The 25881-nt window shown below is 50.7% G+C and overlaps 1 protein-coding gene across 5 annotated transcripts in view; it reads right to left on the bottom strand.

Annotated features, from left to right (window-relative positions):
* PLEKHA7 (pleckstrin homology domain containing A7) overlaps positions 1–25881 on the bottom strand; it is a 144006-nt gene that overhangs the window by 13441 nt on the left and 104684 nt on the right. For 2 of the 5 annotated variants that reach the window (XM_069964986.1, XM_069964990.1), the window contains 5 exons: positions 18013–18496; positions 17849–17935; positions 5676–5729; positions 5395–5475; positions 1402–1470 (listed from right to left, as the gene is read on the bottom strand). In XM_069964986.1, coding sequence (XP_069821087.1) covers positions 1402–1470; positions 5395–5475; positions 5676–5729; positions 17849–17935; positions 18013–18496 — 775 coding nt within the window. The remainder of the gene's footprint in view (positions 1–1401; positions 1471–5394; positions 5476–5675; positions 5730–17848; positions 17936–18012; positions 18497–25881) is intronic. The other 3 variants (XM_069964987.1, XM_069964989.1, XM_069964988.1) reach the window with 3 other exon arrangements.

Here is a 25881-nt window from a genome sequence, read left to right as displayed (position 1 = left end):
GAGCAGGGAGAATCACAAGAAAGAGAGAGAGAGAGCAGGGAGAATCACAAGAAAGAGAGAGAGAGAGCAGGGAGAATCACAAGAAAGAGAGAGAGAGCAGGGAGAATCACAAGAAAGAGAGAGAGAGAGAGCAGGGAGAATCACAAGAAAGAGAGAGAGAGAGCAGGGAGAATCACAAGAGAGAGAGAGAGAGAGAGCAGGGAGAATCACAAGAAAGAGAGAGAGCAGGGAGAATCACAAGAAAGAGAGAGAGAGAGAGCAGGGAGAATCACAAGAAAGAGAGAGAGAGAGAGCAGGGAGAATCACAAGAAAGAGAGAGAGAGAGCAGGGAGAATCACAAGAGAGAGAGAGAGAGAGCAGGGAGAATCACAAGAAAGAGAGAGAGAGAGCAGGGAGAATCACAAGAAAGAGAGAGAGCAGGGAGAATCACAAGAAAGAGAGAGAGAGCAGGGAGAATCACAAGAGAGAGAGAGAGAGAGAGAGCAGGGAGAATCACAAGAGAGAGAGAGAGAGAGAGCAGGGAGAATCACAAGAAAGAGAGAGAGAGCAGGGAGAATCACAAGAAAGAGAGAGAGAGAGAGCAGGGAGAATCACAAGAAAGAGAGAGAGAGAGAGCAGGGAGAATCACAAGAAAGAGAGAGAGAGAGCAGGGAGAATCACAAGAGAGAGAGAGAGAGAGAGCAGGGAGAATCACAAGAAAGAGAGAGAGAGAGCAGGGAGAATCACAAGAAAGAGAGAGAGAGAGCAGGGAGAATCACAAGAAAGAGAGAGAGAGAGCAGGGAGAATCACAAGAAAGAGAGAGAGAGCAGGGAGAATCACAAGAAAGAGAGAGAGAGAGAGAGAGAGAGAGAGAAGGGAGAATCACAAGAAAGAGAGAGAGAGAGAGAGAGAGAGAGAGAGCAGGGAGAATCACAAGAAAGAGAGAGAGAGAGCAGGGAGAATCACAAGAAAGAGAGAGAGAGCAGAGAGAATCACAAGAAAGAGAGAGAGAGAGAGCAGGGAGAATCACAAGAAAGAGAGAGAGAGAGAGCAGGGAGAATCACAAGAAAGAGAGAGGGAGAGAGAGAGAGAGAGCAGGGAGAATCACAAGAAAGAGAGAGGGAGAGAGAGAGAGAGAGCAGGGAGAATCACAAGAATGAGAGAGAGAGCAGGGAGAATCACAAGAATGATACAGAAAGAAGAAAAAGAGAGCTGGAAAATACATGAGAGAGGGGGAGCCCGAAGATACACAGAAAAGAAAGGGTTGGAAGATACTGAAGAGGGAGAGATGGAAGGTATATACGAGAGAGCCGGAATAGACATGTTTCTTGGTTCTGTCAGGGAATCGGTGCTAGCTGTATCCATTACCCCGTCATTGGCTGCTGGACACAACCTCGCACTCGCTCTCACTTTTCACTTACATCAACATCACTTTCAGCGATTCTGACGGGTTTAGCAGATCGATCCTTGAAGGATTCTCGCCCGGTCACCTGACAACCATAAAACACAACTTGTAGGAGACAGACAGTAAATGAGGACGGGAAGGATACAGAGACGCCATGAGTGCATGCAGCAAACTGCGAGTAATGATACATGGAAACATGGCGGCAGGGAACAATCGCTCACCGCAAATCTCACAGGTATGTCATGTGACCGTGAGGAACGGGATCAGAAAATCCCTCTAAAGCCAGGGGGTGGGGCTGATGGAAGGTGATGATCATGTGACACCTAAAACACTGACGAATGTTTCCAAAGGAGAAAAAGCCATCGTATGTGGCTGAACCCTCTCATACACAATACTAACCGGACTGCCGGGCCCCTGGACGTCTCCTAGTCAGTAGGTGACATCATAGCCCCGCGCCCCTGGCTGTCTCCTAGTCAGTAGGTGACATCATAGCCCCGCGCCCCTGGCTGTCTCCTAGTCAGTAGGTGACATCATAGCCCCGCGCCCCTGGCTGTCTCCTAGTCAGTAGGTGACATCATAGCCCCACGCACCTGGACGTCTCCTAGTCAGTAGGTGACATCATAGCCCCGCGCACCTGGACGTCTCCTAGTCAGTAGGTGACATCATAGACCCGCGCCCCTGGCTGTCTCCTAGTCAGTAGGTGACATCATAGCCCCGCGCCCCTGGCTGTCTCCTAGTCAGTAGGTGACATCATAGCCCCGCGCCCCTGGACGTCTCACAGTCAGTAGGTGACATCATAGCCCCGCACGCCTGGCTGTCTCCTAGTCAGTAGGTGACATCATAGCCCCGCACGCCTGGCTGTCTCCTAGTCAGTAGGTGACATCATAGCCCCGCGCCCCTGGACGTCTCACAGTCAGTAGGTGACATCATAGCCCCGCGCCCCTGGCTGTCTCCTAGTCAGTAGGTGACATCATAGCCCCGCGCCCCTGGCTGTCTCCTAGTCAGTAGGTGACATCATAGCCCCGCGCCCCTGGACGTCTCACAGTCAGTAGGTGACATCATAGCCCCGCGCCCCTGGCTGTCTCACAGTCAGTAGGTGACATCATAGCCCCGCGCCCCTGGCTGTCTCCTAGTCAGTAGGTGACATCATAGCCCCGCACCCCTGGACGTCTCCTAGTCAGTAGGTGACATCATAGCCCCGCGCCCCTGGCTGTCTCCTAGTCAGTAGGTGACATCATAGCCCCGCGCCCCTGGACCTCTCACAGTCAGTAGGTGACATCATAGCCCCGCGCCCCTGGCTGTCTCACAGTCAGTAGGTGACATCATAGCCCCGCGCCCCTGGCTGTCTCACAGTCAGTAGGTGACATCATAGCCCCGCGCCCCTGGCTGTCTCCTAGTCAGTAGGTGACATCATAGCCCCGCGCCCCTGGCTGTCTCCTAGTCAGTAGGTGACATCATAGCCCCGCGCCCCTGGCTGTCTCACAGTCAGTAGGTGACATCATAGTCCCGCGCCCCTGGCTGTCTCACAGTCAGTAGGTGACATAATAGCCCCGCGCCCCTGGACGTCTCACAGTCAGTAGGTGACATCATAGCCCCGCGCCCCAGGACTTCTCCTAGACAGTAGGTGACATCATAGCCCCGCGCCCCTGGACCTCTCACAGTCAGTAGGTGACATCATAGCCCCGCGCCCCTGGACCTCTCACAGTCAGTAGGTGACATCATAGCCCCGGGCCCCTGGACGTCTCACAGTCAGTAGGTGACATCATAGCCCCGGGCCCCTGGCTGTCTCCTAGTCAGTAGGTGACATCATAGCCCCGCGCCCCTGGCTGTCTCCAAGTCAGTAGGTGACATCATAGCCCCGCGCCCCTGGAAGTCTCACAGTCAGTAGGTGACATCATAGCCCCGCGCCCCTGGCTGTCTCCTAGTCAGTAGGTGACATCATAGCCCCGCACCCCTGGCTGTCTCCTAGTCAGTAGGTGACATCATAGCCCCGCGCCCCTGGACCTCTCACAGTCAGTAGGTGACATCATAGCCCCGCGCCCCTGGCTGTCTCCTAGTCAGTAGGTGACATCATAGCCCCGCGCCCCTGGACGTCTCACAGTCAGTAGGTGACATCATAGCCCCGCGCCCCTGGCTGTCTCCTAGTCAGTAGGTGACATCATAGCCCCGCGCCCCTGGCTGTCTCCTAGTCAGTAGGTGACATCATAGCCCCGCGCCCCTGGCTGTCTCCTAGTCAGTAGGTGACATCATAGCCCCGCGCCCCTGGCTGTCTCCTAGTCAGTAGGTGACATCATAGCCCCGCACCCCTGGCTGTCTCACAGTCAGTAGGTGACATCATAGCCCCGCGCCCCTGGACCTCTCACAGTCAGTAGGTGACATCATAGCCCCGCGCCCCTGGACTTCTCACAGTCAGTAGGTGACATCATAGCCCCGCACCCCTGGCTGTCTCCTAGTCAGTAGGTGACATCATAGTCCCGCGCCCCTGGACGTCTCACAGTCAGTAGGTGACATCATAGCCCCGCGCCCCTGGACGTCTCACAGTCAGTAGGTGACATCATAGCCCCGCGCCCCTAGCTGTCTGCTAGTCAGTAGGTGACATCATAGCCCCGCACCCCTGGACGTCTCACAGTCAGTAGGTGACATCATAGTCCCGCGCCCCTGGCTGTCTCACAGTCAGTAGGTGACATCATAGTCCCGCGCCCCTGGCTGTCTCCTAGTCAGTAGGTGACATCATAGTCCCGCGCCCCTGGACGTCTCACAGTCAGTAGGTGACATCATAGCCCCGCGCCCCTGGCTGTCTCACAGTCAGTAGGTGACATCATAGTCCCGCGCCCCTGGACGTCTCACAGTCAGTAGGTGACATCATAGCCCCGCGCCCCTGGACGTCTCACAGTCAGTAGGTGACATCATAGTCCCGCGCCCCTGGCTGTCTCACAGTCAGTAGGTGACATCATAGTCCCGCGCCCCTGGACCTCTCACAGTCAGTAGGTGACATCATAGTCCCGCGCCCCTGGCTGTCTCCTAGTCAGTAGGTGACATCATAGCCCCGCACCCCTGGCTGTCTCCTAGTCAGTAGGTGACATCATAGCCCCGCGCCCCAGGCTGTCTCCTAGTCAGTAGGTGACATCATAGCCCCGCGCCCCTGGCTGTCTCCTAGTCAGTAGGTGACATCATAGCCCCGCACCCCTGGCTGTCTCCTAGTCAGTAGGTGACATCATAGCCCCGCGCCCCTGGCTGTCTCCTAGTCAGTAGGTGACATCATAGCCCCGCGCCCCTGGACGTCTCCTAGTCAGTAGGTGACATCATAGCCCCGCGCCCCTGGCTGTCTCCTAGTCAGTAGGTGACATCATAGCCCCGCGCCCCTGGAAGTCTCACAGTCAGTAGGTGACATCATAGCCCCGCACCCCTGGACGTCTCACAGTCAGTAGGTGACATCATAGTCCCGCGCCCCTGGCTGTCTCACAGTCAGTAGGTGACATCATAGCCCCGCGCCCCTGGCTGTCTCACAGTCAGTAGGTGACATCATAGCCCCGCACCCCTGGCTGTCTCACAGTCAGTAGGTGACATCATAGTCCCGCGCCCCTGGACCTCTCACAGATTTTAGAGCTCAATAGTAAATTGTGGCTCTCCAACTGCTGGGGCACTACCACTCCCAGCATACCCCGATGACAATCCTGCTCCTATCCCCGGGCGTACGCAGTGACATCACCCTGGCAGCCATGTTGCCTCACTCTTCACAACTGAATCTGCGCAGAGGAAATGGTATAAAAAAGAACTGAAAAAACACCACAAAAGCGTGGTCAGCCAATCCCTGCGCCAGCACCGGGAACATGCTGGACACAGAGCTTACACTCTAATCTACACAATCAGCAGGTGGACTACAAGCATCAGCAAGCAAATCAACCACAACAATGACAAATAAAACCTGGAGAAGCTGCGTCACAAGGTAAGTGCGGTGGGTGGGGGGCGCAGCCATGAGATGGTGACACCAGGAGGCAGAGCCGCTTACGTTTACACCCGATCGGTACCCCGGGGTGGAGTTCCTTAACACACTGTGAACCAAGTTGATCAGAGGTTCATTATACTTTATCTGCGCCAAATCAGAAGAGACTCGGTGTGAAACGCACAGATGGTGCCGGAGCCAGGAGCACAGCGGCCGCCGGAGGGGAGGGCCGGCCGCCACCATATACAGCGCTCAGGAACCAATCCCGTCATGTGACCTGGTGGACTGACCGTCCACTGTGACCCCTCCCATTATAATCCCCCCCACCCCCGGATTACGGTGATTACCTTCAGGTCCAGGTACTCCAGCTCCTTCTTCAGCTGTATGTAAGTGTCATCGGCCTCCGGAGAGAAGAGACGGCAAAGTAAGAGGAGACATCGCAAAACCACCGATACACATCATACTGCTAGACACCCCGAGCAATATATACACCCTGAGCAATATACATCTATACACCCCGAGCAATATATACCTATACACCCCATACTGCTAGACACCCCGAGCAATATATACACCCCGAGCAATATATACCTATACACCCCATACTGCTAGACACCCCGAGCAATATATACACCCTGAGCAATATACATCTATACACCCCGAGCAATATATACCTATACACCCCATACTGCTAGACACCCCGAGCAATATATACACCCTGAGCAATATATACCTATACACCCCATACTGCTATAGACCACCCACATCTATACACCCCGAGCCATATATACACCCCGAGCAATATATACACCCTGAGCAATATATACCTATACACCCCATACTGCTATAGACCACCCACATCTATACACCCCGAGCAATATATACACCCCGAGCAATATACATCTATACACCCCGAGCCATATATACACCCCGAGCAATATACATCTATACACCCCGAGCAATATATACACCCTGATCAATATATACCTATACACCCCATACTGCTATAGACCACCCACATCTATACACCCCGAGCAATATATACACCCTGAGCAATATACATCTATACACCCCGAGCAATATATACACCCTGAGCAATATACATCTATACACCCCGAGCAATATATACACCCTGAGCAATATACATCTATACACCCCGAGCAATATATACCTATACACCCCATACTGCTAGACACCCCGAGCAATATATACACCCTGAGCAATATACATCTATACACCCCGAGCAATATATACCTATACACCCCATACTGCTAGACACCCCGAGCAATATATACACCCTGAGCAATATATACCTATACACCCCATACTGCTATAGACCACCCACATCTATACACCCCGAGCCATATATACACCCCGAGCAATATACATCTATACACCCCGAGCAATATATACACCCTGATCAATATATACCTATACACCCCATACTGCTATAGACCACCCACATCTATACACCCCGAGCCATATATACACCCCGAGCAATATATACACCCTGAGCAATATATACCTATACACCCCATACTGTTAGACACCCCGAGCAATATATACCCCCTGAGCAATATATACCTATACACCCCATACTGCTATAGACCACCCACATCTATACACCCCGAGCAAAATACATCTATACACCCCTCGCAATATATACCTATACGCCCCATACTGCTAGACACCCCGAGCAATATATACACCCTGAGCAATATACATCTATACAACCCAAGCAATATATACCTATACACCCCATACTGCTAGACACCCCGAGCAATATATACACCCTGAGCAATATATACCTATACACCCCATACTGCTATAGACCACCCACATCTATACACCCCGAGCCATATATACACCCCGAGCAATATACATCTATACACCCCGAGCAATATATACACCCCGAGCAATATACATCTATACACCCTGAGCAATATATACACCCCGAGCAATATATACCTATACACCCCATACTGCTAGACACCCCGAGCAATATATACACCCTGAGCAATATATACCTATACACCCCATACTGCTATAGACCACCCACATCTATACACCCCGAGCCATATATATATCCCGAGCAATATACATCTATACACCCCGAGCAATATATACTCCCTGAGCAATATATACCTATACATCCCATACTGCTATAGACCACCCACATCTATACACCCCGAGCCATATATACACCCCGAGCAATATACATCTATACACCCCGAGCAATATATACACCCTGAGCAATATATACCTATACACCCCATACTGCTATAGACCACCCACATCTATACACCCCGAGCCATATATACACCCCGAGCAATATACATCTATACACCCCGAGCAATATATACACCCTGAGCAATATATACCTATACACCCCATACTGCTAGACACCCCGAGCAATATATACACCCTGAGCAATATATACCTATACACCCCATACTGCTATAGACCACCCACATCTATACACCCCGAGCCATATATACACCCCGAGCAATATACATCTATACACCCCGAGCAATATATACACCCTGAGCAATATATACCTATACACCCCATACTGCTAGACACCCCGAGCAATATATACACCCTGAGCAATATATACCTATACACCCCATACTGCTATAGACCACCCACATCTATACACCCTGAGCCATATATATACCCCGAGCAATATACATCTATATACCCTGAGCAATATATACACCCCGAGCAATATACATCTATACACCCTGAGCAATATAAACACCCCGAGCAATATATACCTGTACACCACCCACATCTATACACCCCGAGCAATATACATTTATACAACCCGAGCAATATATACACCCTGAGCAATATATACCTATACACCCCATACTGCTATAGATAGACCACCCACATCTATACAACCTGAGCATTATATACACCCCGAGCAATATACATCTATACACCCTAAGCAATATACATCTATACACCCCGAGCAATATACATCTATACACCCCGAGCAATGTACATCTATACACCCTGAGCAATATATACACCCCGAGCAATATACATCTATACACCCCGAGCAATATACATCTATACACCCTGAGCAATATATACCTATACACCCCATACTGCTATAGACACCCACATCTATACACCCTAAGCATTATATACACCCCGAGCAATATACATCTATACACCCCATACTGCTATACACCACCCACATCTATACACCCCGAGCAATATACATCTATACACCCCGAGCAATATATACACCCCGACCAATATATACCTATACACCCCATACTGCTATACACCACCCACATCTATACTCCCCGAGCAATATATACATCCCGAGCAATATACATCTATACTCCCCGAGCAATATATACACTCCGAGCAATATAAATCTATACACCACCCACATCTTTACACCCCATACTGCTATACACCACCCACAATATATACACCCCAAGCAATATATACCTATACACCACCCACATCTATACACCCTGAGCAATATACATCTATACACCCCATACTGCTATACAACACCCACAATATATACATCCCGAGCAATATGCATCCCATACTGCTATACACCACCTACAATATATACACCCCGAGCAATATATACATCCCGAGCAATATACAGCTATACATCCCACATCTATACACCACCCACAATATATACACCTCGAGCAATATACATCTATACATCCCCTGTAATATATCTATACGCCCCATACTGCTTTACACCACCCACAATATATACACCTCGAGCAATATACATCTATACATCCCCTGTAATATATCTATACATACCCAGTAATATATATCTATACATCACATGTATAATTATTCACCATTTTATTCCATGATATAAGTATCTGATACAACAGAAGGAGAGAAGTTCCTATCTGGTGCAGTGTGTTTGCAGTTACAGAGGTCGGACGTTTCCTGGGGTCCTGACCAGGTTTGCGGACCCTGCAGCAGGATTTAGCCCCCCTCCTCATACACATCATCTCCACAGCTTTCAGGTTTCAGGGATGTCGCTGGGGTCAGGTGTGGAGACTGGATAGGCCAGCAAGACTGACCAACCATCAAGAATTCTGCCACTCCTAGAGCTGTTAGTTTCTCTATAAGAGTATGTTCACTCTACAGAATTAGTGAGGAATTCCAAAGGCAGTCCGCGCCACAGACTCCTCTTAAAATTCTGCCTGTCTGATTGATTCAATAGGATGTCTCAAGTGCCCTCTGCCACACACACTGCAACCTTTCCACCATGGCCAAGACCAAAAAGCTGTCTATGGACACAAGGGACAACATTGTAGACCTGCACAAGGCTGCGATGGGCTACAGGATAATAAGCAGCAGCTTGTTGAGAAGGCGACAACTGTTGGAGCAATTATTACAAATAGGAAGAAACACAAGATAACTGTCAATCTTCGTGGGTCTAAGGCTCTATGCAGGATCTCGCCTTGTGGGGTAAGGAGGATTCTGAGAAAGGTCAGAAATCACCCCCCCAACTACACAGGAGGACCTGGTCACTGACCTGTATGGAGCTGGGACCACAGTCTCATAGATTACCATGTGTGACGTCACCAATGACCACGTAGATGATAAAAAGGGGGCCTAGGAGAAGGTCATGTGAACAGATGAGACCAAAATACAACTGTGGTTTGGTTGGAGGAAGAAGAAAGATGAGGACAACCCCAAGAACACAATCCCAACCATGAAGCATGGGGGGGGGGGGGGCATCATACTTTGGAGGCTTTTCTGTAAAGGGGACAGGGCAAATGCAGTGTATAGAAGGGAGGATGGATGGGGCCATGTATCACTAGATACAACAACCTCCTTTCCTCAGTAAGAGCAGTGAGGATGGGTGGTGGGCGGCTCTTCTAGCTGACAATGACCCGAAATCCAGCCGGGGACAACTAAGGAGGAGACACACAGCCGGGACAACTAAGGAGGAGACACACAGCCGGGACAACTAAGGAGGAGACCCACAGCGGGGACAACTAAGGAGGAGACACACAGCGGGGACAACTAAGGAGCAAACCCACAGCCGGGACAACTAAGGAGGAGACCCACATCTGGGACAACTAAGGAGGAAACACACAGCCGGGACAACTAAGGAGGAAATCTAAAACCAGAACAACTAAGGAGGAGACACACAGCCGGTACAACTAAGGAGGAGACCCACAGGAGGAAACCAACAGCCGGGACAACTAAGGAGGAAACACAAAGCCGGGACAACTAAGGAGGAGACCCACAGCCGGGACAACTAAGGAGGAAACACAGCTGGGACAACTAAGGAGGAAACATAGCCGAGACAACTGAGGAGGAGACCCACAGCCGGGACAACTAAGGAGGAAACCCACAGCCGGGACAACTAAGGAGGAAACCAACAGCCGAGACAACTAAGGAGGAGACCCACAGCCGGGACAACTAAGGAGGAGACCCACAGCCGGGACAACTAAGGAGGAAACACACAGCCGGGACAACTAAGGAGAAAACACAGCCGGGACAACTAAGGAGGAGACCCCCAGCCGGGACAACTAAGGAGAAAACACAGCCGGGACAACTAAGGAGGAGACCCCCAGCCGGGACAACTAAGGAGGAAACACACAGCCGGGACAACTAAGGAGGAGACCCCCAGCCGGGACAACTAAGGAGGAGACCCCCAGCCGGGACAACTAAGGAGGAGACCCCCAGCCGGGACAACTAAGGAGGAGACCCCCAGCCGGGACAACTAAGGAGGAAACCCCCAGCCGGGACAACTAAGGAGGAGACCCCCAGCCGGGACAACTAAGGAGGAAACCCCCAGCCTCCACTCCTGACCCAGCGACATCCCTGAGACCTGAAAGCTGTGGAGATGATGTGCATGAGGAGGGGGGCACAATCCTGCTGCAGGGTCCGCAAACCTGGTCAGGACCCCAGGAAACGTCCGACCTCTGTAACTGCAAACACACTGCACCAGATAGGAACTTCTCTCCTTCTGTTGTATCAGATACTTATATCATGGAATAAAATGGTGAATAAGTCTTTATAAATCCTACAATGTGATAATCCAGAATGTTCTATAGATTTTGGGGGAGATTTATCAAAGGGTGTAAAATTTAGACTGGTGCAAACTGCCCACAGCAACCAATCACAGCTCAGCTCTCACAGCAACCAATCACAGCTCAGCTCTCACAGCAACCAATCACAGCTCAGCTTTAGGCAGTGCTGAAAGGAAAGAGGAGCTGTGATTGGTTGCTGTGGGCAGTTTGCACCAGTCTAAATTTTACACCCTTTGATAAATCTTCCCCTTTGTCTCTCACAGATGATGTTAATGACTAGAAAAATTACCCCTCCCCATTCTGTGTAGGTATACAGCAGTGTATTATATACTTATTATCCCCCTGTATGAGTGTATATACCTCCCCATTCTGTGTAGGTATACAGCAGTGTATTATATACTTATTATCCTCCTGTATGAGTGTGTATATCCCCCCATTCTGTGTAGGTATACAGCAGTGTATTATATACTTATTATCCCCCTGTATGAGTGTGTATATATCTCCCCATTCTGTGTAGGTATACAGCAGTGTATTATATACTTATTATCCCCCTGTATGAGTGTGTATATATCTCCATTCTGTGTAGGTATACAGCAGTGTATTATATACTTATTATCCCCCTGTATGAGTGTGTATATATCCCCATTCTGTGTAGGTATACAGCAGTGTATTATATACTTATTATCCTCCTGTATGAGTGTGTATATATCCCCATTCTGTGTAGGTATACAGCAGTGTATTATATACTTATTATCCCCCTGTATGAGTGTGTATATATCCCCATTCTGTGTAGGTATACAGCAGTGTATTATATACTTATTATCCCCCTCCTGTATGAGTGTGTATATATCCCCATTCTGTGTAGGTATACAGCAGTGTATTATATACTTATTATCCCCCCTGTATGAGTGTGTATATCCCCCCCATTCTGTGTAGGTATACAGCAGTGTATTATATACTTATTATCCTCCTCCTGTATGAGTGTGTATATCTCCCCATTCTGTGTAGGTATACAGCAGTGTATTATATACTTATTATCCCCCTGTATGAGTGTGTATATATCCCCATTCTGTGTAGGTATACAGCAGTGTATTATATACTTATTATCCTCCTCCTGTATGAGTGTATATATCCCCCCCATTCTGTGTAGGTATACAGCAGTGTATTATATACTTATTATCCTCCTCCTGTATGAGTGTGTATATCTCCCCATTCTGTGTAGGTATACAGCAGTGTATTATATACTTATTATCCTCCTGTATGAGAGTGTATATATCTCCATTCTGTGTGGGTATACAGCAGTGTATTATATACTTATTATCCTCCTCCTGTATGAGTGTGTATATATCTCTCCATTCTATGTAGGTATACAGCAGTGTATTATATACTTATTATCCTCCTCCTGTATGAGTGTGTATATATCTCCATTCTGTGTAGGTATACAGCAGTGTATTATATACACACTCATACAGGAGGGGGATAATAAGTATATAATACACTGCCGTATACCTACACAGAATGGGGAGATATATACTTATTATCCCCCTCCTGTATGAGTGTGTATATATCTCCCCATTCTGTGTAGGTATACAGCAGTGTATTATATACTTATTATCCTCCCCCTGTATGAGTGTGTATATATCTCCCCATTTTGTGTAGGTATACAGCAGTGTATTATATACTTATTATCCTCCTCCTGTATGAGTGTGTGTATATATATCCCCATTCTGTGTAGGTATACAGCAGTGTATTATATACTTATTATCCTCCTGTATGAGTGTGTATATATCTCTCCAGTCTGTGTAGGTATACAGCATTGTATTATATACTTATTATCCCCCTGTATGAGTGTGTATATATCTCCATTCTGTGTAGGTATACAGCAGTGTATTATATACTTATTATCCTCCTGTATGAGTGTGTATATATATCCTCATTCTGTGTAGGTATACAGCAGTGTATTATATACTTATTATCCCCCTGTATGAGTGTGTATATATCTCCCCATTCTGTGTAGGTATACAGCAGTGTATTATATACTTATTATCCCCCTCCTGTATGAGTGTGTATATATCTCCCCATTCTGTGTAGTATACAGCAGTGTATTATATACTTATTATCCCCCTCCTGTATGAGTGTGTATATATCTCCCCATTCTGTGTAGTATACAGCAGTGTATTATATACTTATTATCCCCCTCCTGTATGAGTGTGTATATATCTCCCCATTCTGTGTAGGTATACAGCAGTGTATTATATACTTATTATCCCCCTCCTGTATGAGTATGTATATATCTCTCCATTCTGTGTAGGTATACAGCAGTGTATTATATACTTATTATCCCCCTCCTGTATGAGTGTGTATATATCCCCATTCTGTGTAGGTATACAGCAGTGTATTATATACTTATTATCCCACTCCTGTATGAGTGTGTATATATCTCCCCATTCTGTGTAGGTATACAGCAGTGTATTATATACTTCTTATCCTCCTCCTGTATGAGTGTGTATATATCTCTCCATTCTGTGTAGGTATACAGCAGTGTATTATATACTTATTATCCTCCTCCTGTATGAGTGTGTATATATCTCTCCATTCTGTGTAGGTATATAGCAGTGTATTATATACTACTTATCCTCCTGTATTGTCCGGTTATACATCATGATGTAATAACATATAATCTTATGCATATACATGGAGACCCCCCCTCATGCACACAGAACATACACAGTAATAGCGGGGTGCAGTGGATGATGCGGTCGCCCATGCAGGGGGGACTTAGGTATATTAGTTGTGCGCAGCTCTACTATAGGAGTTAGAATAAATCAGCAGAACCCTCCCCTCCGGAGCTGCACTCTCTGGATGAGCGGAGCCCTCCCCTCCGGAGCTGCACTCTCTGGATGAGCGGAGCCCTCTCCTCCGGAGCTGCACTCTCTGGATGAGCGGAGCCCTCTCCTCCGGAGCTGCACTCTCTGGATGAGCGGAGCCCTCCCCTTTGGAGCTGCACTCTCTGGATGAGCGGAGCCCTCTCCTCCGGAGCTGCACTCTCTGGATGAGCGGAGCCCTCCCCTCCGGAGCTGCACTCTCTGGATGAGCGGAGCCCTCCCCTCCGGAGCTGCACTCTCTGGATGAGCGGAGCCCTCACCTCCGGAGCTGCACTCTCTGGATGAGCGGAGCCCTCTCCTCCGGAGCTGCACTCTCTGGATGAGCGGAGCCCTCCCCTCCGGAGCTGCACTCTCTGGATGAGCGGAGCCCTCCCCTCCGGAGCTGCACTCTCTGGATGAGCGGAGCCCTCCCCTCCGGAGCTGCACTCTCTGGATGAGCGGAGCCCTCTCCTCCGGAGCTGCACTCTCTGGATGAGCGGAGCCCTCCCCTCCGGAGCTGCACTCTCTGGATGAGCGGAGCCCTCCCCTTTGGAGCTGCACTCTCTGGATGAGCGGAGCCCTCTCCTCCGGAGCTGCACTCTCTGGATGAGCGGAGCCCTCCCCTCCGGAGCTGCACTCTCTGGATGAGCGGAGCCCTCCCCTCCGGAGCTGCACTCTCTGGATGAGCGGAGCCCTCTCCTCCGGAGCTGCACTCTCTGGATGAGCGGAGCCCTCTCCTCCGGAGCTGCACTCTCTGGATGAGCGGAGCCCTCCCCTCCGGAGCTGCACTCTCTGGATGAGCGGAGCCCTCCCCTCCGGAGCTGCACTCTCTGGATGAGCGGAGCCCTCCCCTCCGCAGCTGCACTCTCTGGATGAGCGGAGCCCTCCCCTCCGGAGCTGCACTCTCTGGATGAGCGGAGCCCTCTCCTCCGGAGCTGCACTCTCTGGATGAGCGGAGCCCTCCCCTCCGGAGCTGCACTCTCTGGATGAGCGGAGCCCTCTCCTCCGGAGCTGCACTCTCTGGATGAGCGGAGCCCTCACCTCCGGAGCTGCACTCTTTGGATGAGCGGAGCCCTCCCCTCCGGAGCTGCACTCGCTGGATGAGCGGAGCTCTCCCCTCCAGAGCTGCACTCTCTGGATGAGCGGAGCCCTCTCCTCCGGAGCTGCAGTCTCTGGATAAGCGGAGCCCTCTCCTCCGGAGCTGCACTCTCTGGATGAGCGGAGCCATCTCCTCCGGAGCTGCACTCTCTGGATGAGCGGAGCCCTCTCCTCCGGAGGTGCAGTCTCTGGATGAGCGGAGCCCTCTCCTCCGGAGGTGCAGTCTCTGGATGAGCGGAGCCCTCCCCTCCGGAGCTGCACTCTCTGGATGAGCGGAGCCCTCCCCTCCGCAGCTGCACTCTCTGGATGAGCGGAGCCCTCCCCTCCGGAGCTGCACTCTCTGGATGAGCGGAGCCCTCTCCTCCGGAGCTGCACTCTCTGGATGAGCGGAGCCCTCTCCTCCGGAGCTGCACTCGCTGCATTGTACATTAGAATGTCTCTTCCAGGATGAGGCGTGGCTGGGTCATGTGAGGACTGGAGGCACCACAGGCACAGTAGTGACCGCACGTCTGGAATATTCCCGGGTCTCATGACTAAGCAATCAGTGTGTTAAAGAACAGCTCGCTTGGTCATAAAAGGGTCATTAAGTCTTAAAGGGGTGGTTAATTCATTAATAATGACATCATAAAGAACCACCCAGACAGTACAGTGTATATTAACAATTAAAGGGGGATTCCACTCACACAACTTCTGATATGTTGCTGCCCATGGTGAGAATAACAATTCCTTCCATACTTGTTATTATCTATTCAGTCTCCTTCCCCCAGTTTTCAGCTGCTGCTTTCTGCTGAAGACACAGAAATCTGTGTGTGAGCTCCTCTCACTCTGTCTCCCCCTCCTCTCCCCTCCCTTCTCAGAAAGCTGATGTAAACAAGTCCCTGGCAGGCTGTATCTGCAACATTGTAGCTTCTTTGTAATGGTGGGAGGGATATTCTGAGGTTAAGTTGCTGATGAACTCACTATGATTATCTTTCCCAGCATTACATAGAAGCTACAATGCTGCAGATAAAGCCTGCCAGGGACTTGTTTACATCAGCCGTCTCTGAAGGGAGGGGGAGGAGGTGGAGACAGAGAGAAAAGTTCACACACAGATTTTTGTGTCTTCAGCAGAAAGAATATGCTGAGAACTGGGGGAAGGAGACTGAATAGATAATAACAAGTATGGAAGGAATTGTTAGTCTCACCATGGGCAGCAACATATCAGAAGTTATGTGTGAGTGGAGTACCCCTTTAAAGGGATAGTACATTGGTTAATGATATCAAGAGTTACCTTTGTGATGTCATAAGGATCAAGTAGCCTTTAAGGGGCAGTAATTTGTGCATGCTAGTGTAAGTCAGGCACTCACCCTTTAAGGGAAAAAATGGGATGCATGACTGCCTGCTTCACCTTATGTTGTCAGAGTTGTGATGATGTCACCCCCTCCCCCATGACCTCATAGACGCCATTAAGCCTTAAAGCAGCAGTACAGTGGCTAATGAGGATGTAGCAGGGGCCACAGGTCATGCTGTCCCTCTATAGGGGAAGATGACAAAGCAGCAGCATGATACAGACCAGCCCATGGAACTACAACCTCCAGCGTGGCCATCTGAGCATCCTGGGAGCTGTACATGTCACTATAGACACTGAAAGCCATGCTGCCAGGAGGGGGGCAGGGATGGTGGAGGGGAGGGGGGCAGGGATGGTGGAGGGGGGGGCAGGGATGGTGGAGAACAGGGGGGCAGGGATGGTGGAGGGGGGGCAGGGATGGTGGAGGGGGGGCAGGGATGGTGGATGGGGGGGCAGGGATGGTGGATGGGGGGGCAGGGATGGTGGATGGGGGGGGCAGGGATGGTGGATGGGGGGGGCAGGGATGGTGGATGGGGGGGCAGGGATGGTGGAGGGGGGGCAGGGATGGTGGAGAACAGGGGGGCAGGGATGGTGGAGAACAGGGGGGCAGGGATGGTGGAGAACAGGGGGGCAGGGATGGTGGAGGGGGGCAGGGATGGTGGAGGGGGGCAGGGATGGTGGAGGAGAGGGGGCAGGGATGGTGGAGGAGAGGGGGCAGGGATGGTGGAGGGGAGGGCAGGGATAGTGGAGGGGAGGGGGGCAGGGATGGTGGAGGAGAGGGGGCAGGGATGGTGGAGGGGGGGCAGGGATGTTATAGGGGGGCAGGGATGGTGGAGGAGAGGGGGCAGGGATGGTGGAGGGGAGGGCAGGGATGGTGGAGGGGAGCAGGGATGTTATAGTGGGGTAGGGATGTTATAGGGGGGCTGGGATGTTATAGGGGGGGCAGGGATGGTGGACACATCACCTTACTTTGCCTTATTTTGACCACTGTATAATTTTGGACGTTCTCCAGCTGATTATATGGGGGCAGCCGGCGGGGCCTGGGGGCCACAGGTCTATGAGAGAGCCCTCGGTAGTAGAGAGTTAGAGGGAGCCATCACATCACACACTGACTTCTCTCTTTTTGGTTTTTGGAAGAAATTACAAAATGGCAAAATAAGACGATGAGGAGAAGCTCTTACCGACTGGCCGTGTAAACTGGGGGCACTTACGGTGTGCGTCATGTATCCCATGGACGGCATGGAGCGGCGATCCATGTGAGCCGAGGTCTGGAGGGAGAGAAGACGAAAGGTGAGGAGGCGGCAGAGCCGGGGGGCATCAGGACACCAGGACCCCCAGCCATTACCTTCACAGCCTGAACCCGCCTCTTCTGAGGAGACCCCAGGTATGGGAGATCGGACGCACCGTTCTCTGGTCGCACCGTCACCCGTTCCGCTGGAGTGTGGGGTCTCCGGGGGGGGAATATCTGTGGAGGACCTGGTGGTTGGATGTCGGATGGAGAAGGAGGAACAGAGACCGAGCGCGGCACATCCAGTAAACTCCGGGCCCGGGATCGCTCCTCCAGGCTGCCCATGTACATCTGTCCCGTCGGGCTGCCGTGTTTGAACTGCTGCCGCTGCTGCCACTCGTACAGCTGCCACACTGTGCCCTCCTTGGTGGCTTTACGTTCCTGGTTGGACATCTTCAGGTGACTGACTCGGTCCTGGGCATATTTATAGTCACTTGGCAAGTTACGACCAGAAGGGGGAGAAGAGGAGCCGCCAGAGGGATGTCTGCTGGTCTTTGGCATCGTCTGGTATCTCTCAGAGAGGGGGAGGGGGTGCTCCATACTGTAATAGAGAGGGGTACTGTTATATCAGTGATGTCATCAAGGGGGCGGGGCTATGACTACATCTCTATACACAGGATATACAGGGGGTGGGGCTGTGACTACCTCTCTATACACATGATATACAGGGGCCGGGGCTGTGACTACCTCTTTATACACAGGATATACAGGGGGCGGGGCTGTGACTACCTCTCTATACACAGGATATACAGGGGGCGGGGCTGTGACTACATCTCTATACACAGGATATACAGGGGGCGGGGCTGTGACTACCTCTCTATACACAGGATGTACATGGGGCGGGGCTGTGACTACCTCTATACACAGGATATACAGGGGGTGGGGCTGTGACTACCTCTCTATACACAGGACATACAGGGGGCGGGGCTGTGACTACCTCTCTATACACAGGATATACAGGGGGCGGGGCTGTGACTACCTCTCTATACACAGAATATACAGGGGGCGGGGCTGTGACTACCTCTATACACAGGATATAAAGGGGACGGGGCTGTGACTACCTCTCTATACACAGAATATACAGGGGGCGGGGCTGTGACTACCTCTATACACAGGATATACAGGGGGCGGGGCTGTGACTACCCCTATACACAGGATATACAGGGGGCGGGGCTGTGTCTACCTCTCTATACACAGGATGTACATGGGGCGGGGCTGTGACTACCTCTATACACATGATATACAGGGGGTGGGGCTGTGACTACCTCTCTATACACAGGATGTACAGGCTGTGTGTCAGCAGTATAGATATGTAACCCCTGGAGAGGATGTATGGAGGATACAGCAAGTATAGTTCCTCCCATCTCTCCCCTAAGGCAACAGGAAGTGACGCTGCACTGGGTGGAAGAGAAAAAAGCTAGAGACACAGCGTAAGGTGGGTGGCATTGTCTGAGGAGGAGGAGATCCCCCCACACCCTGTGCTGTATATGTGGCAGAGGAGAAGAGACCCCCATCTGTGCTGTGTATGTGGCAGAGGTAATACACAGGGACCTGACAGCTGGGACAGGAAGTGACGTCACCATGTTATCCAGGAAGTGACGTCACCATGTTATCCAGGAAGTGACGTCACCATGTTATCCAGGAAGCGACGTCACCAGGTTATCCAAGAAGGGACGTCACCAGGTTATCCAGGAAGGGACGTCACCAGGTTATCCAGGAAGGGACGTCACCAGGTTATCCAGGAAGTCACGTCACCAGGCTATCCAGGAAGGGACGTCACCATGTTATCCAGGAAGTGACGTCACCATGTTATCCAGGAAGTGACGTCACCATGTTATCCAGGAAGGGACGTCACCAGGTTATCCAGGAAGAGACGTCACCAGGTTATCCAGGAAGTCACGTCACCAGGCTATCCAGGAAGTGACGTCACCATGTTATCCAGGAAGTGACGTCACCAGGCTATCCAGTAAGTGACGTCACCAGGCTATCCAGGAAGTGACGTCACCAGGCTATCCAGGAAGTGACGCCACCATGTTATCCAGGAAGGGACGTCACCATGTTATCCAGGAAGGGACGTCACCAGGTTATCCAGGAAGTGACGTCACCAGGTTATCCAGGAAGTGACGTCACCAGGCTATCCAGGAAGTGACTTCACCAAGCTATCCAGGAAGTGACATCTCCATGTTATCCAGGAAGGGACGTCACCATGTAATCCAGGAAGTGACGTCACCAGGCTATCCAGGAAGTGACTTCACCAGGCTATCCAGGAAGTGACTTCACCAGGCTATCCAGGAAGTGACTTCACCATGTTATCCCGGAAGTGACATCACCAGGTTATCCAGGAAGGGACGTCACCAGGTTATCCAGGAAGTCACGTCACCAGGTTATCCAGGAAGTCACGTCACCAGGAAGTGACGTCACCAGGCTATCCAGGAAGTGACGTCACCAGGCTATCCAGGAAGTGACGTCACCATGTTATCCAGGAAGTGACGTCACCAGGCTATCCAGGAAGTGACTTCACCAGGCTATCCAGGAAGGGATGCCACCATGTTATCCAGGAAGGGACGTCACCAGGTTATCCAGGAAGTGACGTCACCAGGCTATCCAGGAAGTGACGTCACCAGGTTATCCAGGAAGGGACGTCACCAGGTTATCCAGGAAGGGACGTCACCAGGTTATCCAGGAAGTGACATCACCAAGCTATCCAGGAAGTGACATCACCAGGCTATCCAGGAAGGGACGTCACCATGTTATCCAGGAAGTAACGTCACCAGGTTATCCAGGAAGTGACATCACCAGGCTATCCAAAAAGTGACATCACCAGGCTATCCAGGTGAAGCCTTGATGCAGTAGTAAGCCCTTTATAAGCATTTTCATAATAAGTGTATATTGGGGATTTGTATAACGGCCGTATTTTACCGCGGTGGAACAATGTCTGTTGTTCTTTGGGATCCCGGACGGAGCGTAAACACACCGTATGCGCTCCGGCCGGGATCCCATGCGGCGCCGCAAACAACTGAAATGTCAGTTTTCTGCGGCTGGAATTCAGTGAATTCCGGCCGCAGAAAGACCTGTCAGTTCACACAGTGAAGCCAGCGGCTCCGGCCACTTGCTTCACTCTGTGCTATGGGAAGCTCTGATGCGGGCGCGCGCTGATGCGCCCGCATCAGAGCTCCGCGGCCGAAATATCATCCGATGATTCGGCCAGAGACCGGCCGTTCCGTGACCCGGCTGGGGTCATGGAATGGCCGGTCTCTTACCTAGTGTGAACATAGCCTTAGGGGGATATACAATAATTTAATAAAACATTTTGCCAGACTTCTCCTTTAAAGTGTCACTGTTGTTTTGCAACAAGGGTCCAACAGCATCCACTGGGGGGAAAGTCCTCTAGCTTTATTCAGCCACCAAGCATATACAACGTTTCGTCAAGTACTTGACCACTGTGAGGGTCAGAACGTTGTATATGCTTGGTGGCTGAATAAAGCTAGAGGACTTCACCCCGCATTGGGATTGTAGCCCTTATCCAGCATGCATCCAAACTCTATGGTCACTGGAACTATCGGTGCTGTTGGAACCCTCTCTACCTACTGTTGTTTCGCAACCGTCATAGAGACATCATAAAGACATGTCAAAAGGTTTGATGGGTCTGGGTGAGCACAATAAGGCGGGCTCCGCAGAGCTTCATTATAAGCCCGACTGATTGCATGACACCAGGAGAGGAGCGCGCTGAGCACAGTCTTCTCCCGATCAGTATGGGTCTAAACACTCAGACCCAGACCGATCAAACGTTTTGTGAAACGACAGTGACACTTTAATGACCTGTTCTCTATTTGTAGTCTGTTCCTGGATTTAGGTTCAAAAACCTGTCAGATAAATTGGTCAGATATCTGTGTGTGTATAAAATGACCCTTAGGGTGGTATTACACGGGCCGAGCAGGGCCCGATAATACCTGTAAACGAGCAGCGATCTGCTAGATCGTTGCTCGTTTACTGGACCTATTACACGGCCCGATTATCGTTTGACAAGAGCTGCAAGGACATCGGTAACGACATCGGCTAAACTGGCATACATTACCCATCCACGTTCCAGGGCTGCTCCTGCGTCCGCTTCTCCCGGGGGTCCCGCGCGCGCTCTAGCCTCACAGCAGCCTGTCAGCTGGTAGGCCGCTCAGCCAATCACAGGCCGCGGCGGTCCCGGCCTGTGATTGGCTGAGCGGCCTACCAGCTGACAGGCCTCTGTGACGCTAGAGCGCGCGCGGGACGCAGGGAGAAGCGGACTGCAGGAGCAGCCCTGGAACGTGGATGGGTAATGTATATCGTTAGTCGCCGGCCACGCACCGCTATTACACGCAGCGGTGCGCGGTCGGCGCCCGACGAAAATAGGTTCTAACCTATATCAAAGATCAGCCGATGATCGTTGTCATCGGCTGATCGTTGCATTTATTACACGGAGCGATAATCGGCCGAATCGGGCCAATTCGGCCGATTATCGTTCCGTGTAATACCACCCTTAGACTGTGACCCCACGGATCAGACTGTGACCTCACGGATCAGACTGTGACCTCACGGATCAGACTGCGACCTCGCGGATCAGACTGCGACCTCGCGGATCAGACTGCGACCTCGCGGATCAGACTGCGACCTCGCGGATCAGACTGCGACCTCGCGGATCAGACTGTGACCTCCTGGATCAGACTGTGACCTCCTGGATCAGACTGCGACCTCACGGATCAGACTGCGACCTCACGGATCAGACTGCGACCTCGCGGATCAGACTGCGACCTCGCGGATCAGACTGCGACCTCGCGGATCAGACTGTGACCTCCTGGATCAGACTGTGACCTCCTGGATCAGACTGTGACCTCCTGGATCAGACTGTGATCTCGTTGATCAGACTGAGATCTCGGTGGATGGTTTCCCGTTACTTTTCTCGGTGAGTAACTTATAGTGTATTGAATGTGTATCACGCTAGGTGGGGTTTCCTGAGTCAGCCCCTGGCAGAAGAGTGAAAACCTCCTGCATACTACACAAGCCCTTGTCAAGGTGGAACACACATAAAGCCCTCTCCTTACGCTTGAAGCTCCATTAGGAGGTTTCACCGATGAATAGCTGTTCCTGTAGTATAGGGTGTGTGAATCTCATTTCATTACATTATATATCCAGGATGTCATCCAGGGGGAGGGGCTGTGAATATCTCTCTATACACATGATATACAGGGGGGCGGGGCTGTAGTAAGACATGTGACATCATGAATCTGCAGTAACAGGACTCTTTGAATGATGAGATCTCAGAGGTCTCTGGTAATGGGTTCTATTGCCTATTGTTATCTGCAGGTGGCGCCATTGTCATGTAAAATCCTAATTGCCAGCCGTAAATATAACAAGACTGATATCTATATCATAAAAATGAAAGTCTGTCTGTCCCATATAGACTTCCAAACGCCTGAACCGTTTGACCCCAAATTTGGCCCACAGATACATTGGGTGCCCGGGAAGGTTATAGCGAAGTTCCCGTCCCCGCCAGATGTACAGGAGAAGGGAGAGAAAAAGAAGAAAGCGGGCACCGGCGCCTCGTGTGATACCTCAATACACCAAGGATAAGGATTATGTGAGAAGGTGCTCACCTGGACGCCACTTGGGCTTTGTGCAGATCACCCCTCAACAGGGTACAACTCCAAATCCAGGGTCTTGTTAGGTGACAGTCCACTGTATAGGGGCCTACTACCTCCAGGGACTGCTGAGCTGACTGTACCAAAAACACAGGATACTCCCAAAATAATGGGGCCCGTGGAGAGAATAAGTGAACAAAATAAAAAGGAATTAAGGTTCTCACGGTCAGCGCTGTCCACATAGAGAAGTGGCCGAAAGCTTAAATAAATGAATTTAATATAGTGAAAAATATATTGAAAAATATATTTAATATAGCACAATATTAAATATATTTTTCACTATATTAAATTCATTTATTTAAGCTTTCGGCCACTTCTCTATGTGGACAGCGCTGACCGTGAGAACCTTAAGTCCTTTTTATTTTATTCACTTAGATGTACAGGAGGGGAGGGGGAGGGGAAAGAGAGGCGCCCCATAGAGATGAATGGGAAAATCTCCTCACTGCACACACAGGTGATATAATTAGCTGCAGCAGACACGGCAGTTGGAGCCTTAGCAACCGATAGGATTACTGCTTTCATTTTCACAGGGAGCAATGGTTGCTAGGGAAGCTGCCTCACAACATCCACAGTAATAACTGCTAGACCCCCTACTCCATCTATACAGTACATGTATACAGGGCCCCCTACTCCAACTATACAGTACATGTATACAGGACCCCCTACTCCATCTATACAGTACAGGTATACAGGACCCCCTACTCCATCTATACAGTACAGGTATACAGGACCCCCTATATATACAGGACCCCCTACTCCATCTATACAGTACAGGTATACAGGACCCCCTACTCCATCTATACAGTACAGATATACAGGACCCCCTACTCCATCTATACAGTACATGTATATACAGGACCCCCTACTCCATCTATACAGTACATGTATACAGGGCCCCCTACTCCATCTATACAGTACATGTATATACAGGACCCCCTACTCCATCTATACAGTACATGTATATACAGGACCCCCTACTCCATCTATACAGTACATGTATATACAGGACCCCCTACTCCATCTATACAGTACATGTATATACAGGACCCCCTACTCCATCTATACAGAACATGTATACAGGGCCCCCTACTCCATCTATACAGTACATGTATACAGGACCCCCTACTCCATCTATACAGTACATGTATATACAGGACCCCCTACTCCATCTATACAGTACATGTATATACAGGACCCCCTACTCCATCTATACAGTACATGTATATACAGGGCCCGCTACTCCATCTATACAGTACATGTATACAGGACCCCCTACTCCAACTATACATTACATGTATATACAGGACCCCCTACTCCATCTATACAGTACATGTATATACAGGACCCCCTACTCCATCTATACAGTACATGTATATACAGGACCCCCTACTCCATCTATACAGTACATGTATATACAGGACCCCCTACTCCATCTATACAGTACATGTATATACAGGGCCCCCTACTCCACCTATACAGTACATGTATATACAGGACCCCCTACTCCATCTATACAGTACATGTATACAGGGCCACCTACTCCATCTATACAGGACATTAGGGCTGGGGATATGGGCAAAAAATAAAATCTCGATTTAAATTCTTTTTTGGACGATTTAAATCTCGATTTATTTATTTATTTTTTTTTGCTAAATAAACAATATTTTTCTATTTGCAGCATCAGATACTGTTTTAATGATGTTTGAGACAAGTGTATTGTGGAGGCATAGTGGATAAGGGGTGTAGTAGTAGTACAAGAACAGATGAAGGGTGTAGTAGTAGTACAGGAACAGATGAGAGGTGTAGTAGTACAGGAACAGATGAGGGGTGTAGTAGTACAGGAACAGATGAGAGGTATAGTAGTACAGGAATAGATGAGGGGCAGGGACATAGCTAGGAGCATGGGGCCCCATGAAACCTTGGTGACTGGGGGGGGGGAGCATGGGGGGGAGAGAGCATGGGGCACACTGGGGAGAGGGAGAGGCATGGGGCACACTGGGGGAGGGAGAGGCATGGGGCACACTGGGGGGAGGGAGAGGCATGGGGCACACTGGGGGGAGGGAGAGGCATGGGGCACACTGGGGGGAGGGAGCATGGGGCACACTGGGGGGAGGGAGCATGGGGCACACTGGGGGAGGGAGAGGCATGGGGCACACTGGGGGAGGGAGAGGCATGGGGCACACTGGGGGGAGGGAGAGGCATCGGGCACACTGGGTGGAGGGAGAGACATGGGGCACACTGGGGGGAGGGAGCATGG

The sequence above is a fragment of the Dendropsophus ebraccatus genome, chromosome 4, assembly GCF_027789765.1.
Source record: "Dendropsophus ebraccatus isolate aDenEbr1 chromosome 4, aDenEbr1.pat, whole genome shotgun sequence".
NCBI classification, from domain to species: domain Eukaryota; kingdom Metazoa; phylum Chordata; class Amphibia; order Anura; family Hylidae; genus Dendropsophus; species Dendropsophus ebraccatus.
This window is presented reverse-complemented; position numbering and strand designations above follow the sequence as displayed.